The sequence below is a fragment of the Clarias gariepinus genome, chromosome 21, assembly GCF_024256425.1.
Source record: "Clarias gariepinus isolate MV-2021 ecotype Netherlands chromosome 21, CGAR_prim_01v2, whole genome shotgun sequence".
Classification (NCBI taxonomy): domain Eukaryota; kingdom Metazoa; phylum Chordata; class Actinopteri; order Siluriformes; family Clariidae; genus Clarias; species Clarias gariepinus.
Window position 1 is genome coordinate 15,882,452 of NC_071120.1, and position 16,664 is coordinate 15,899,115.

Genomic DNA, 16,664 nt, shown 5'->3' on the forward strand with positions numbered 1-16,664 from the left:
CTGTGTACTGCACTGCATAGCGTCTATGGGAGTCACATGACAAAAGAACGAACGACCAAAAGACATTTCTGTTTCCTGTACATAACCTATGGAGGTTTTGCGATGCTTTGCCCTTGCGTGCCCAGTAGAAAATGAACAAATCCCTCTCTGAGACTACTCGTTCTCGAGTCACGGTAAAGACTTGACGGTTCTTCACATCTCTGAGCTTACTGTATGTATGAGGAAGAGGACTAATATTGTGCAAATATGTGCCACAACATCCGCAGCAGTTTTAAAAAGATGGGACTTGTTGGCTCTCGTCCTATCCGGTTGCTTGCTGTTGTGTGATGGGGCGAGAGCCAGCTTGTGGGTGAGAATTGGCCAAGACCAACTTGATGAGAAAATGGGGTCAACGTGTTTCTCTGTATTAAGAATAGAACAACAATGGTTTGAATACCTCTAAGTATTTTGCACATCTTGTTTAAAAGTTCCAACTGTTAGACTTTAATAAAAGCATGAGATAGACATGAGAATTATCTTTTTAAAAGTAGCATCATAGTTTTATTTTAATTACATTATCCAATCTCATCTTAAAAGGTGATGCCATGATACAGATTTAGATTGTAATTCACAAATTGAATTTCTAACAAGGCTCTGTTTTATTGACTGTCACAAAAACTGCTCTTTCTGTTCTTGCCTGAGTTCAGAGAAACACGATTCAGCACGTAATCAACACCTCCATTAAAGACGTTGGATAAGGTTTAAAATGTCAAATGCAGTTGGATTCCTTGAATTATTTAAAAGAAATTTGTATGACGGTTCCTGCACACAGGTTTTTAGTTGCTGTTGTTTTTTTGTTCTTGAAATGGCAGTCGAGGAGGAGCATTGCTTCATTCCCAACATATGTGGAAGGTGAGTTTGGCCATAAATACAAACTGATAGACTGTAAAACGAGCAGCTCAGACCATGTTTGATAATTACGTTACATAATTACATTTTCATTTATCAGTGAATGTACTGTAGATCTCTACTTTGATCCGCTCTGGGATTTTCCCTTCGCATGTGTCTCAGTTCCAGGCCCGTGTGACCCAGAGGACCTCATCGACGGCATCATTTTTGCCGCAAACTACCTGGGGTCGACGCAGCTTCTGTCAGACAAGACACCATCGAAGAACGTGCGCATGATGCAGGCTCAAGAGGCCGTCAGTCGCATCAAGGTGAGCGGAGAGCATCCCCTCCTCGCTCAGATTCTGAGTGAAAAACTTTCCTGAGTGAACCTGCGTGTACTTTCAACTTTTTTCTAGTCTTATTTCTGCAAAACACCATAACAAGATCCTCAAGATAAAGGAAACAGCAATAAATACATTTCAGTATGACCCTTTCAGGACGGATAAGGAGTCCCAATTAAAACATACCCTACAGTAAATATTACAGTGATATGCCTCTAATATGCTAGAATGCAGCTCATGCAGTGTATATTTGAGAATTTATATATTTACACCCCGCTTAGTAGTTTGCATTTTGTAACGCTGCTATTTTCATGCATTAGCCTATACCAAATAGTTAGAAACAAATCATACGTAAATTCTCCTTTTTGTTATTCTGCCTGCGTTTAAGCCCGACACGTCTATGTGGAATATTTATGTAGAAAGAGTACACCCCGAAGGACTGCAGACGTTCGCCACTTTTCCCCTTTGCATCCCTCTGTAGCATAAAGCACCTACTCCTTCAGTCAGACACATGACTCAGCATTTTCTTCCACCAGCACTGTAGCTCTTTTTTTTTTTGTCCTTCATATCAAATGCAGTACCCAGCACCTCCCGTTTTTAAAGTTCATCATTCGAGCATCAGTGTTTTAGGAGAATTTATTATGCAAATGCGGTGTAAAGCCCAATGAGCTATAAAGTGCTGGCAGGTTCATAAATCAGGGTGTCAGGTTCATAAATCATTGCTACTGTATATAGAGTAATGTAAAAGTAAAAGAAAAAAAAAGGATTGTTGAATTGAATTGAAAAATGTTTAAATACAAACCAGACAGGTTTTGGATTTACAGTAAAAACCCAACTAAAAGCCAGTGTAAACATTCACTATTCTAATGTTAATACACACTGAGCTGATACTAAATCTACATCAGTATGTGTCACTCAGCATCTCTGTACTTACTAAAATTTTACTTGTATAAAGATATTTTTTACAAAATTTATATTTCATTATACAGTACAGTGCAAAAGTCTTGAGCAACGCCTCATTTCATTCATATTTTGCTTCCAAAGAGCCAGACGTTCTTGTATTTTTAACGTCATCTTGAGGAATAGTTCCGCAGGCTTCCTGAAGGACTTTTTTTGTTTTACCTCTCATTTTCAGTCCAGTCCCGGTTTCAGTTTCAGAGAAATGTTTTTTGTTTGTTAAGCTGCACAGGGACATATGAATCATTTAAGCATGAAAAGCATCTAATTTGTTGGAAACAGATGAGAGGGGAAATGAGGTTGCTGCTGAGGTTGTTACATAAACAACCAATTTATATATTGTTCCCTTAGGAACTTTGGAGCATGGCGCAGTAAAACTAGTAGCTCATCTTCACATCAGGTCCGTTATTATTGAAGTTAACTAATAATAAAATTATTGTTATATTATGAATTTGTTATAAAAAACTGGAATGGAATGGAGGATGGTGAATACAAGATTATGGATACATTCTTACAGTAAGTGGACTAATTACAGTTATAGGAAAGATTTTGCAATATTAAAATCCTTAAAACTTAAGCAGCACAGATCTGTGCCAGCAACACGGCGTTAGTTATAATAAACGATAAAAAAAACAAAAATGCTTATACTGTGTGTGTCAACAGAGGGGGCTTCAAACATCGAGTACATTTGGGTTTTCAGATATGTCGGGTAGAACCAAGGTTATCATTAGTCTTAAATTGCAGAACAGTTTACTGCTACCGGAATATGAATATGAAATAGCAAAAATGCCAGTATTCTTATTATTTTCGGTAACAAAAGCTCCGTTTAATTTTTTTGCTTAGTCACGTTTGTATAGTAGATTATCATATAGCCTGTCTGGTGTTGATGATAAAGGATGTCACTGTACTGTATACTGCACAATCTATATATATATATATATATATATATATATATATATATATATATATATATATATATATATCTACACTTATTAAAACACGGTAATGCAAACAAAATTGCTTAAAATGCTTAAGAGCTATACATATAATCAGTATTGCAGTGTCAAAATTAAAGTCAATAAAGAAAGAATTACCAAATCAAATTCAAAGTAGGCTCAGAAACAGCTTATTGACAGACACAGAAACGGTGCGTTTGGAAGAGAAGTGAAATGAATAATTCAGATATGAAAACCTATGTTATCTGAGGGGTATTGTTAATACAATATGGGCCTTCTATGTATTATAGTATGTATTATGTCAATGTTACTTGAACCTTTCTCAGGACAAAATGATCTGAATCTATAATGAAATTTGATTAGTGTCCTATTTACATTATTTTACTCTTTGTAAGAAATTCAAATGCTTAATTTAGACCTACTGAAGAGACCCATTGAAAATGCAGCCTCCTAACAGAGTTGTGATCCTTCCTGGTATTTTACCTGCCCTAGTGAGTGCTAATGAATAATAAATGGCACCACACCCTGGTAATGTCACCGCTCACATAGCTGAAGAAGCCCATCTGTCTGAGCAGGGTGTTGAATTATTTCTCCATCGAGGTGGTGTGTGTGATGTTCCAGTTCTAAGTGGGCCAAGTCACTTGTTATTTATGTAGCTGACACTTCCCTCAAGCATTACCTTTGACTAGTGACACAATATCCCATTTCTATTAAAGATTCTATTTAGGGATTTAATCTAATGTCAGCGTTTGATCTATACTTTTTTCTTCCTCTTATCACGGCACGGTGAATCCTCCGTTGGTTTGTCGGATCACGTCGGTCTTCTGCCATATCAAAACCCAGCCCTGTTCTTTTATACGGTTGAATGAGAACACTCACATACATCCCATTAATTATTCATGTTCCGAGACATTCTTTCATAACTTGATTGCCTCATGTGACATCATCCTGAAAAACAAAAGAAGATCCATGACACAGTGTCTCTCACTCTCAGTTTAATTTCGCAGTAGGTTTCAATCTGCTTTGTACAGCTCCGACCTTTTGACAGAATGTGCTGTATTTCGATTGCAACAACATTTGAAAAAATGCAAGTGGGCCATCTTGTGGTGAAAGGGGAATTACTTTAAAAAAGAGCATCAGCTAAATATAAATCACATCATTGAAATGTTTGAAATTACATTGGATTTCATTATTTTACAATTTTTTTAATGTCCATCTCAATTGCAGACTTGTCTTACTAAGGTATGTCACCTATTGCTTCATTAAAACTCTTTTTTTTTTCCGGTTTGTGTGTATTATAGTCGGTGACAGTTGGCCACACACACACACACACACACACACCCAGCAGTGTAGCTTGGGTCATCTGGGCTCTCTGCCGCTCTAACCATGTTCCTGTCTCTGTTTGTTCCATGCCAAGCAGACGGCCCAGAAATTAGCCAAAAACAGGAAGAAGGTGCAGTAAACCATCATCCGTTTGGTGTTTTGCTTTTCCCCCCACCCACTCTCTTTCTTCTTCCTTTTCTTTTTCTTGTTCTTTTTTTGTTTTTGGCTTGTGCACTGTATTTCTGAATCCAGCAACATACTGTATCACAGTCCTTTCGTGTCAGACATTTGTCTGTTAAATGTGTACCATTGTTTTCATCTCATATCCAACATGAATCTTGAAACACATCGGAAAAAAGGTAGAGCCCGTATTTTATTTTTTTAAATTTATTTAATTTTTATTTTTCACATTTTCAATTATTTTTGCTGGATACAGAAAATATAGGCTTCTGCTACGTTCTTATCTTTTTGGGCTCAATTTTTCCTAAAGTCATGTGCTGTGTTGGTGTTTTTCTTTTCCTAAGACCTGCCCCCGACAGTTCTGACTTTTGCTATGCCACTCATGTATGTGTTCCGTATTGGATGACTCTGTCACTCCTTTCATTTCTTCTGTCTGCCTACACAAACACTAAACAAGCCTTTTAGATGGGGGGATGACACTAACCACCATCGCACTAACCCCAGCCTGCTGGCCGTAAAGAAGCTGCAGAGATTTTTTTTTGCACTTGATTAGATATTACTGGGAAAGAAGCCATGTTCTTTACAAAGCTGGCCAAGGTCACTAAAAAAAAAAGAAGGATTATTTCTCCTTCACTGCACATCTGGGCCTTGTATTAACCTTTACATGATTAACTTTCTCTATCTGACCAGTGTTTCTGTCTTTCTTTTAATGGCTTGTGTATATATATATATGTGTGTGTGTGTGTGTGTGTGTGTGTGTGTGTGTCCGTGTTCCTACGTGTCTGAGAGCGAGAGACTGATGGTCAGTGAAATGACTTCTGTGTCAGCAGGCCCCCGAGGGCGAGACGCAGCCCATGACAGAGGTGGATCTCTTCATTTCCACTCAAAGAATCAAAGTACTGAATGCTGACTCTCAGGTATGCTAACCCCGTGTCCTTAAACATTCCTTTTATACAGTATTCACCACACACATGATGTCGAATGTTTTACCATGCTTATGGATAAGTAGAACACGTTCTCATTATACCAAGAACTATAAGAAGGGATTATACGACAGCACAGTTAAATGCTCGAGTCTTATGATCGCTCATGAGGTTAGAATTCTTATATACTCTTTTTAACAGCAGGTCTGGCTGTATTTCCAGCTCCATGGTTTACATTAATGCACTACAGTATGTCGAACATGGATTCTATGTTTTTGTATTGCAGATGCTCCGAACAAACATTAAAAGTGTGTGTACTTATTATTAAGAGTTGATCACACAAGTTGTTGCTCGTGGTTTCTTGGTAATATAATAAGGATTTGGCTTATTAGCCTTTTGAGAAAAACGAAAAGCTGGTGACGGAATGTCTGTTTATAGCTTATAGTTTATAACAGATTTGCTCCCTACTGGATCTAGTCTGTTTAAATCCCAGGAGCTCTGACATGTTAAGGCTGTTTGTCCACCATACACCACCAGAACGACCTCAGTGAACTTCGACACGGAATATACAAGTCTAGAATTGTACTTAACCTGTATTTTAATGACACTATAGTGCTGCTTGATGCTACTGTATATACTCAAAAGTTACAGCATTACAGGATTCTCATACCCATCACTTCTGGAAGTCGATCTGCTAATAATAAGGTTGATTTTTATTCACCATTTAACAACCATTTGTGTATATATGAGTTTTCTCTGCTCCAAGCACATCTAATTTCAACAAATCAGATCATTAAAAGCCTTTTCTGAATTGAAGTGGCTGTGATGGTGCAGGAAAAACACTAAAATGTGCAGGACATTGGAGTCCTTTATGTTGGATAGTTGTCAGTACTGATCTTTTTTTTTTGTAATCTACAGGAGACCATGATGGACCACCCATTAAGAACCATTTCTTACATTGCTGACATTGGGAACATTGTGGTTCTGATGGCCAGGAGGAGAATGCCTCGCTCTGACTCTCAGGAGAACGTAGAGGCGTCTGACCCAGCCCAAGACGAAAAGCGCCAGTACAAGATGATCTGTCACGTGTTTGAGTCTGAAGACGTGAGTCCAGTTTGTTATTTTGGGTTAATGCGCTGTTTTTCAAAACCTGCTTATGTTTGATACAAGTTTTATTATTATTATTATTATTATTATTATTATTATTTTAATATCACGAATTAAGTGACACACTGCAAGCATCTTGATATAATTGGTACATCAAAGGCTTCACATTTCTTTATGTAGTCATGTGTGCAAGATTATTATTATTATTATTATTGTTATAACAGTGACCTCCAATAACCTTTGTCTTGGTGGTTCCCCTTTGGTGAGTTTGGTTAGTTAGATGTGTCCTGTTACTGAAAAAGCTAGTTAGTTTACTGTTACAGTATATCAGTTTACTATGAGTTTAATGTTACCCATAGTGTGTGGTTTGAATCCAGATTGGATTCTTGCGTGCTTTGGGGGAAGCACCCATCATCCTTCACTGCCCCTGTTAGCTGTAGTATGATAGGTGAGAGCTGACTGGTGGATGGGAATTGCCAAGAAAAAAAGACCGGCGAATGTACATCAAGGCTGACATTTCTTTATACTGTGCAAAAAATGTGTACCTGGAACTCTTTGGACGTTTAAAAAGTTGTGGGTTATCTATACAGTCTGAGGGTTATCAGTCTGAGGGTTATAAGTTGTGGGTTATCTATTCAGTTTGTATTGTATGAAGCACCCAGGGGTGAAAGTAGTTTTAAATTCTTGCAGTTACCATTACCACAAGCTTTATCGCTTCATATAGTTCACTTCTTGGATTCATGCATCCTTAAAAGCGTATTTTTTTAATACGTGCATTAAGTTCTATTCATATATTTTCCCTTGTCTTTTTTGTGCACAGGCCCAACTCATCGCACAGTCCATTGGCCAGGCCTTCAGTGTAGCATATCAGGAATTCCTGCGCGCCAATGGCATCAACCCTGAGGATCTGAGCCAGAAAGAGTACAGTGACCTCCTAAACACACAGGACATGTACAACGATGACCTCATACACTTCTCTAAGTCAGAGAACTGCAAAGACGTGAGTGAACAACGGCGCCGGAATGCAGGAAAGACATCACAAACAAAGACATTCAACTTAAGTTAAGAGAATGTGTACTGTATATGTGTTGCTTAGGTTTACATAGAGAAGCAGAAAGGAGAGATCCTAGGAGTGGTGATTGTAGAGTCCGGCTGGGGCTCCATCCTTCCTACAGTCATCATTGCTAACATGATGCATGCTGGGCCTGCAGAGAAATCCGGAAGGCTGAATATCGGGGACCAGATCATGTCTATTAATGGCACCAGTCTGGTTGGACTTCCTCTCTCCACCTGCCAGAGCATCATCAAGGTGCACTGATTTGCAATTTTTAAATGTAAAATTAGAATGGATATTAATGTATATATTTTCTTATACAGTGGTGGCAAAAGTGAAATTCAATGTTTTAATGACTTTCTTAATTTTTTTAAATAATGACAATCTAGATAATAAGAATTATTTGCCATGTTGTTAAATGATGGGCTTGTTTCTGGTTATGGGGCGTGCCTTGTTCCTCAGGGGCTGAAAAACCAGTCAAGGATCAAGCTGAACATTGTGAGATGCCCACCAGTCACCACCGTACTCATCAGAAGGCCAGACCTGAGATACCAGTTGGGGTTCAGCGTACAGAATGGCATTGTGGGTATTTGCTTAAAGGAATACTTCAAGTATCTTTCAACCAGGACCCAGTTTCCAGAAAGCTTTTTATCGCTAAGTAGTTCTTAAGTTGTACCTTAACCTCTCTCTTAACGTTATGCCGCGATTCCCGAAACGTTCGTACTCTAAGTAGATCTTAGGTAAGTTATGCGTTCGTAAGGTTGGTCTGGACCAACCTTAACTCACTCTTAGCGTTGTTTCAGCTCAAGAGGCTAGTCGCCGCCACTGAGCAGCCGTCTTTATAAATCAGTGGTGTATGGAAGCACATTATGGCACGTCATCAAAGTCGTATTAATGATGGAATATACTGTAGGCTTGAACTTAATTTTATTTGATATCAGAACTAATAGAGTGACTTTTGATTAGCCTATTTCATAATGTGACTAATGCATTAAAATTGGCAATCACTTTTAATATTGAACAGGTGGCAAACTATTTGGCTCTAAGTGGCTAAGATCATGGTGCGTGAATGGGAAATCATGGTGGCGTCCAGAAAGCAACAGATATGGCAGCGATACAGCGTGTTCTCTGCGCCTTTTGTTTAAAATATGTTTCATTGATAATTAGCCATCATCCATGACTGGGTGGACTTTTCTTTTCACACGTTTTATTTTATGATGAAATTTGATTTAGTTAAATGAGAATGTCAACTTGGGAGTTTCAAACCCCTCATCCATTCATTTTTCTGAGTGATTGTAATGCTTAAAACCTCTACTCTGGCATCTCATCGTATATATTCCATAGTGCGCTATACAACCCCAACCACTGACATGCTTTACATTGTTTCTGAAGCTGGTGAAGAGTGTTGTCAGCTGTTTGTCAATCAGCTATAATTGTATACCTGGTTCGTTTCACCGCCACTACATGTTACATGAAAATAATACAAACAGTTTAGTGATTTAATTTACATATTTGTCTATTATGGCATGCTATTGATAAGTTAACCCAAGTCGAAATAAACGTTATTGGAAGAATTTAATGCAATGTTTAATTTGCATAGAAAGTGCTGTCTTTCTTAACGCTGTCATGCGAAAGGAGTGAAAAATCGATTCAGCACCTTCACTGTAGACAGCGCCTTGTAACGTCGGACGTAAGAGGCAGCGACTTAAAAAGACTCCTAAGGGACAGTTCGGGAAACACACTTAAAAAAGTAATCAACTTGCATAAGATATATCTTAAGAGTCTCCATACCGCGCTAAGAGTGTGCGTTATCGGGAAACCAGGCCCATATCTCTATGTAGTACAGCTGTAACACATCTTATTACTACAGATATTTTTCTGTTTTATTGTTTTTAAAGGATTTGTAAATTTATTCTGTATTCAAATATCCTCAGTCAACCCAAGTTCAGAATAAATACAGAAATGCCCCAGTTTTGGCCAGATTGCCAAAGGATCAAAACCCCATGGAAAGATTAAGTAACTGAAAGTGCTTTCTACTGTACTGTTACTGTTCTGTTTTAGTGCTCAAATCCTGGATAAAACTTAATAAGAAAAGCTTCTCTCATTTCTCTCATCCTGAGTTGAGATGTCATAGTGTAGTTTTGAATTAGCCGGGATTAATTGTTTATTGACAGAATTCAATGCAATTGTATAATAGAATAAATTTATTTAAACTTTAACCTAATCACATGTTTTTATTTTATTATCGAATGTTTTGTTACTCTAAAATTTTTAAGCATTGCATGAAACAGGAAGTATTCCTGAAGTTTCATTTGTCCAATTCATCATATTTAAAACTGCTTTCCTTTGTGATCTCCTTTTTGATTACATGTCTGTGTTCGTGCCACATATTGTATGTCTTAGTTGCAGAATCCGCTACTGCTTGATTGCATTTCTTTTATTTCCAACTCTTTGTCAGCCAAGTTCCTTCCTCAAATATTATACCCAGCCCCAGCCTCTGCTTTGTGAACTGGTGTGCAGTCATGTTGGAACAGGAAGGGGCTCAGCAAAAAAAATATACTCAGCAAAAAAAGAAACGTCCCTTTTTCAGGACAGTGTATTTCAACAATAATGTTGTAAAAATCCAAATAACTTTACAGATCTTCATTGTAAAGGGTTTAAACAATGTTTTCCATGCATGTTCAATTAACCATAATCAATTAATTAACATGCACCTGTGGAATGGGCGTTAAGACCTTAACAGCTCACAGAAAGTAGGCATTTAAGTTCACAGTTCTAAAAACGCAGGACACTAAAGAGACTTGTCTACCGACTGTGAAAAACACCCAAAGAAAGATGCCCAGGGTCCCTGCTCATCTGCGTGAACGTGCATTAGGCATGCTGCAGGGAGGCATGAGGACTGCTGATGTGGCTAGCCATGTCCGCACTGTGAGACACCTGTGAGACAGGGAGACAGGAAGGACAGCTGATCATCCTCGCAGTGGAAGACCACGTGTAACAACACCTGCACAGGATCGGTACATCCGAATATCACACCTGCGTGACAGGTACAGGATGGCCACAACAACTGCCCGAGTCACACCCGGAACACACAATCCCTCCATCAGTGCTCAGACTGTCCGCAATAGGCAGTCCATGAGGAGGAGATGCACTGCAGTACTTCAAGCAGCTGGTGGCCACACCAGTTCTGACTAGTACTTTTGATTTTGAGCCTCCCTTCATTCAGGGACACATTGTGAAACATTTTTAGTTCATGTCTTATGGTGTTGACTCTTTTAGTGTTCATACAAATATTTACACATTAAGTTTACTGAAAGTAAAAACAGTTGAGAGTACAGTATATATGTCTCCCTTGTGTCATGAAAACAGCTCTGACTCAAGGCATGAGCTCCACAAAGTGTGCAAGTCTCATAAGCTCCTGTCCTGTAAGTTTATCTAGGACTTCCCATATGGAAAATGCAATGTCTTGAACTTTGGCATGCTCCTCAAACCATTCCTGAACAACTTTTGTAGTGTGTCAGGGCCCCTTCAATCAGAGAATATTGTTTCCGTGAAAAGGTGTGCTCGATCATCAGTATTGTATACAGTAGGTAGGAGATACATGTCAAAAATAACATTCCCAGCAAATAACTGCTCAAAGCATCACACTGAACCTGCTAGCTTGCCTTGTTCCCATAGTGCATCTTGGTGCCCTTTAAGGTAAGCAAGGCACACACCCGGCCGTAAGTGTGATTCATCAGGCCAGGCCATCTCCTTCCGTTTGCTCCATGATCCAATTCTGATGCTCACATGCCTATGGTAGACACTTTCAGCAGTGGACCCTGAGCAACACGGGCATCCTGACTGGTCTGCAGCTACTGCGGCCATACACAACAAGCTGCGATGCACTGTGTCCTGACAACTTTCTGTCAGAAACAGCATTAATTTTTTCAGCAGTATGTGCTACCGTAGCTTTTCCGTGGGAATGGACAAGCCATTCTAGCCTTTATTCCCGACACGCATCATTGCGCCTTGGCTGCCTATGACCCTGTCACTAGTTCTCTGTTTGTCTTACCTTGGTAGGTACTAACCACTGCATGCAGTACCAGAAACACCCCACATCACCTGCTGTTTTTGGAGTTGCTCTGACCCAGTCATCTATAGCATCTAAGCTTGGCACATGCCAGAGTCCCTCAGATCCTTGCTTTTTTTTTTTTTCTTTTTTTTTTACAACACATTCGAGAACCTACTGTTGACTATCATATCGCACCTCTTGGCAGGTTCCACTGGCATGACATAAGCAATGTTAATCAGTTCACCCCTCAGTAGGGTATTTATAGTTGCATGTTTAAATGTGTTGCCAGATTTAAATAGTATTTATAAGTAAATAAGTGTAATTGCCTAGACCAGGGAGTAATCTATAAAAAATATCCAAAAGGGTAGAAGACGTCAAAAAAAAAAAAGTACAAATGGAAAGACCAAAAATACAATGAGGCAAGAAAGAGCAAACAGGAGATAAACAAATAATGGAAAGCTAATGATTACACTAATTGCAACATACTGTAGCTACTGATAATGTGGGACAACACAGTATCTGACAGTTCTTGGCGGCAGCACGACTCTACAGATGTGCACACAGTTTTGGAGAGGAGGTTGTAAAATGGAGGCGTATTGACTTAATGCCACATTACCGCAAATCTTTTGTAGCACCCATTTGTGCTTGTAGTCAGCATGTTAAAGCTTTCTGTCCTGTTGTCCGGCCATTAGATCTGCAGCCTTATGAGAGGGGGGATCGCTGAACGAGGTGGTGTTCGTGTTGGCCACCGCATCATTGAGATCAACAGCCAGAGCGTGGTTGCGACCCCTCATGAGAAGATCGTACACATTCTGTCCAATGCAGTTGGCGAGGTAAGCGTCACGTACAGTATGAACAGGGGGTTTTTGTGTACGTTCAGTTTCTCAGCAGTGTGACACAAGTATTTATTTTTTGATTTCCAAACAGATTCACATGAAGACTATGCCTGCTGCCATGTACCGCCTGTTGACAGCCCAGGAGCAACCAGTTTACATCTAAAAGCCACAATGATACCCTCAACCTCCTGACCTCGCCTCACCTCACCTCACCTCACCTCACCCTGATCTTTATCCTGTGTACTGATGATTGCGTGAGTGAATCCATGACCAATATTTATCCACGATGTTTCCTTTCCTCCCTGTTTACTTTCTGTCGGCACAAGGCTGGTTCTCTGGTTCTGCACACGTCTCCCCATCCAGCTGGAAGGACCTGACAGTCAGACACGGCATAAAGGAGCACCGTGACACCCTTCTCGAAATTTCCTTGATTAAAATTCATATTTCATAGCACTCCACCTTGTTAACGTTTCACGCCGTTTGGCCGTGCAGTGTGTTTGATCTTCGCTATGGAAACTCTCTCTCTCTCTCTTTTTTTTTTTTTTTGGTTCCGCACATGTAATTTATTTGAACCTGGCAACCATCAAACATTCCAGCTTTATTCTCTTGCACTCGAGTTATAAACGAGCAGCTGTTAGGAAGAATTGTGGAGGAGCTGGCTAAACATTTCTGAAGAACTGCAGGCTCTAAGTGTGCTTTCCCTTAAAGTAAGGCTTATTAGAGTAAACAGAACCATGTGCTCCGGTCACACACAGAAGGGGTTCGAAAACTTCTTAGAGTTGGAAATAAGAAAATGAAAAAATAAATACATTTTTAGACCCCTTTACTCACTCGCTCACTCACTCACTCATCTTCTATATGAGTGCTTTATCTTGTATTCAGGGTCACAGCGACCTGGAGCCTATCCCAGAAGGCTTAGGGCACAAGGCGGGGTACACCCTGAACAGGGTGCCAATTATTCAGTAGTGGTTGGCACTGTGGCCCCACACCATCAGGGTTGAGGGTTCGATTCCCACCTTCAGGTCTGCGTGTGTTTGCATGTTTCCCTCGCATTTTTCCTCCCACAATCCAAAGACGTGCAGAGTGAGCTAATCGGTGTTCCCGATGTGTGTATGCGCTCGTTGGTGCGCCCTGCGATGGATCAAGTGTACCCCGCTACATGGGATAGGCTCCAGGCCTCCCACCACCCTGTACGAGATGAACGGTATAGAGAACGAGTAAGGTCTTTGAAATAATCTTTATTAGGTTCCAGTTGACATCCTAAACTTGATAATTCCACCAAACAGGATCTAATCGTATCACGCACAACGAGGATCGTGAATGCCTTACAATAGTGACGTCATACAAAAACATCACCAAGGTGATCAAATCAAGATATAGCGCAAAGAAACACAAGCTATACTTCGTTACTGAAGACCAAATTTAGTCCAAATTAAAATTTGGTCACTTTTTAGAATGATGGTAAATAGTGGATGTTTGATTAATTGTTTGATCGATGGATTTATCTTCACCTCATTATTTGTGGTGCGAATCACTTCCACCATTTTCTAGTGTACAGAACATATTTTTCGTTTCTCCTTTTCTTTGATTGTTTATATTCAAGTTAAAAAAAAAATCTGTTTGTATGTGTAATAAGTATTTTATTTTTGGTTTGAGAAAAAAAATGATACTTGAAAAAAAAATTATTTGAAGAAATATGTTTGTAATGTAATGTGTTATAAGTCATATTCCAACCTGTCTATAAGAGAGTATGATTTTATTTAGTTTGAAGTAAAACTATAAACAATGTTTGTTCTGAGACCAGTTGCAGAATTCTAGTAATTTTTCACCACTTTAAATGATTCGAGCATGTCCTGCATTACTGATCCCGTCACAATCTCTCGGGTGTTCCGTGATGGAGTGAGAGTTCTCCTCAGGATCGGGGGTTACATACAGTAGAACCCTCGGTTGCTTTCCGTGCGCATTTAGTATCCGTCACTGCCCTGGCTGATCCCCACCGGCTGATCCCCAGACCGACACCAACATGAATGATACTGTGATATAAATAATTAGGGATGCAATGGGAGTCACCGGGGATCACCTGATACGATATTATTATGATACCTAGGTGCTGATTCGATTTGTATCGCGATTCTGTACGTATCAGGATTTTATAAATATCTCAATTCAATAATACATTTTTTTTTTTTTTTATTACAATTCTAAACAGAGTCAACAAATAGTTTCCTCCTACCACAGAGGATGCTGTATTTTAAGCACCACCTATAGGATTATAAAGTACATTTTACCGTCAAATGCAAACATATATACATTAAATTGTAAAAAAAATAAATTCTGTAGTCAGATACATAAATCGCTACACGAAATAGAATTTCCTTTCTTCCATGTCTATAAATGATATCATGAAATGATTGGTACCACTATATCAGTGCACATATCCTTAACGTCCGCATTCCCAATCACAAGGCCACATTATACCTGCAGTGTCCTATACCAACACCTGGCTCCTGTAAGCACAGTTCTGAGTGTCTCATCTCTGAACATCTTTGCCTTACGACTGCTCTGATCTCCATGGACAAGCGTCACGGCGTCATGCTTTTCTTAAGCATGGTCTATCATGACTTTGGTATGCATTCATGCTAGTAATGGGTGTCATGTGTGACGACAATTCATTCCACCGTACGACAAAACCAGCTCCATAACAGCATACAAATATATATTTATATACGCTCATACATTTCAGTATATACATCCCGTGATCGTGTATATACAGTATGTACATTTAAGAGATCAAAGGAGAGATGGTTAAACGCGTGTAAGTGCTCGGCTTCCGCTTCTGGGATGTGTTGACGGCAAACCTTTGATTACACTGCACCGAAGTGCGTGTGTGTGTGTGAGATGCACTCGTTCGGGCTCTAGCAAACAGAAAAGTGATGATGTTCGTGGCAAATCCGAATTGTCCTGCAATAGATGGAGATGGGTTCTGCGATTCTGCGTATACAAACAAGGCCACATATATGCAAGCTTTAACGGTGTTGTTGGCTTTGGATGGGTTTACATGGAGAGAAAAAAAAAAAAACACTGTATGTGCTGCTTTATGGTCATTGACGATTCCCCTAAACACACACACATGGATGTAAAGAAGTACACACTGATGTCTGTACTGTGAGAGTAAACACAGGACGTTGTGTTGCGGTTGTAATTAGGAGATTAAAAAACGAGACTACATGCCGGGTTCGACTAGTGTTTCTTATGCACTCGCTCTGAATGTATTTAAACTTATATCTATGTTTGTCTATATGGTAAAGAAATAGGGGGGAAAATTAACACTTCCTGTAAAGCATTGGCAATGTTTATTTATTTTGCGAGCTTTTTCTGTGATGAATCATTGAGCCACATTCCTACGCCATAGCAGGAATGTTTGTAACAGTATTTACGACAATAAATGACCTAATGAGAAAATATATACACAAGCCTCTTGTTTTTTAATTACTTTATTTTTTGACCTTATTCCCACACTAAAGTGCAGAAGGTACGTCTTTCCATATTCACTATGACACTGCAGAAACACACTTACACCAAAGTTTATAAATGTTAAAGATGTAGCCCTTGTAGTTTCTGACATGTGAAGTGATGAAAGACAGACAGAGTCTAGCATCAAAGACTCTAATAGTCCTGATACAAGTCTGCTAGTTAGGCTATTGTGGTTTTAATACACTGAAATGCCCTTAAAATTCATGGCAGATGATTAAATAATCAGCACAAAAGCAGGTGCTTGAGTTACTAATATACAGTAATTCTATTATATTTTATTACATTATATTACTATATTATCAAATACAGGGCACTTTTTGATTTTCGAGACCTTATATTTGTCCAGTGTTCTACAAGTGCTGATAAACAATCATTCAGTCACTAGGGGGCGTTACAGGAGTTCAATATCATCTTGTTTTAAAAGGTAGGTTTGTTTTACACTCACTCACCGCTTATCCTGTATTCAGGGTCACGGAGACCTGGAGCCTATTCCAAGAGGCTTAGGGCACGAGGCAGGGTACACCCCAGACAG

General features: G+C 39.3%; 1 protein-coding gene across 5 annotated transcripts in view; it reads left to right on the plus strand.

Moving 5' to 3' along the window:
* Window positions 1-16,051, plus strand: part of apba1a (amyloid beta (A4) precursor protein-binding, family A, member 1a) — a 67,277-nt gene extending 51,226 nt beyond the window's left edge. For all 5 annotated transcript variants that reach the window (XM_053481128.1, XM_053481129.1, XM_053481131.1 and 2 more), the window contains exons 5-14: window positions 852-891; window positions 1,051-1,196; window positions 4,542-4,574; window positions 5,455-5,541; window positions 6,466-6,651; window positions 7,475-7,654; window positions 7,751-7,963; window positions 8,171-8,290; window positions 12,455-12,595; window positions 12,690-16,051. In XM_053481128.1, the coding sequence (XP_053337103.1) occupies window positions 852-891; window positions 1,051-1,196; window positions 4,542-4,574; window positions 5,455-5,541; window positions 6,466-6,651; window positions 7,475-7,654; window positions 7,751-7,963; window positions 8,171-8,290; window positions 12,455-12,595; window positions 12,690-12,761 (1,218 nt within the window). In that variant the 3' untranslated portion in view covers window positions 12,762-16,051. The remainder of the gene's footprint in view (window positions 1-851; window positions 892-1,050; window positions 1,197-4,541; window positions 4,575-5,454; window positions 5,542-6,465; window positions 6,652-7,474; window positions 7,655-7,750; window positions 7,964-8,170; window positions 8,291-12,454; window positions 12,596-12,689) is intronic.
* Window positions 16,052-16,664: the final 613 nt, after the last annotated feature.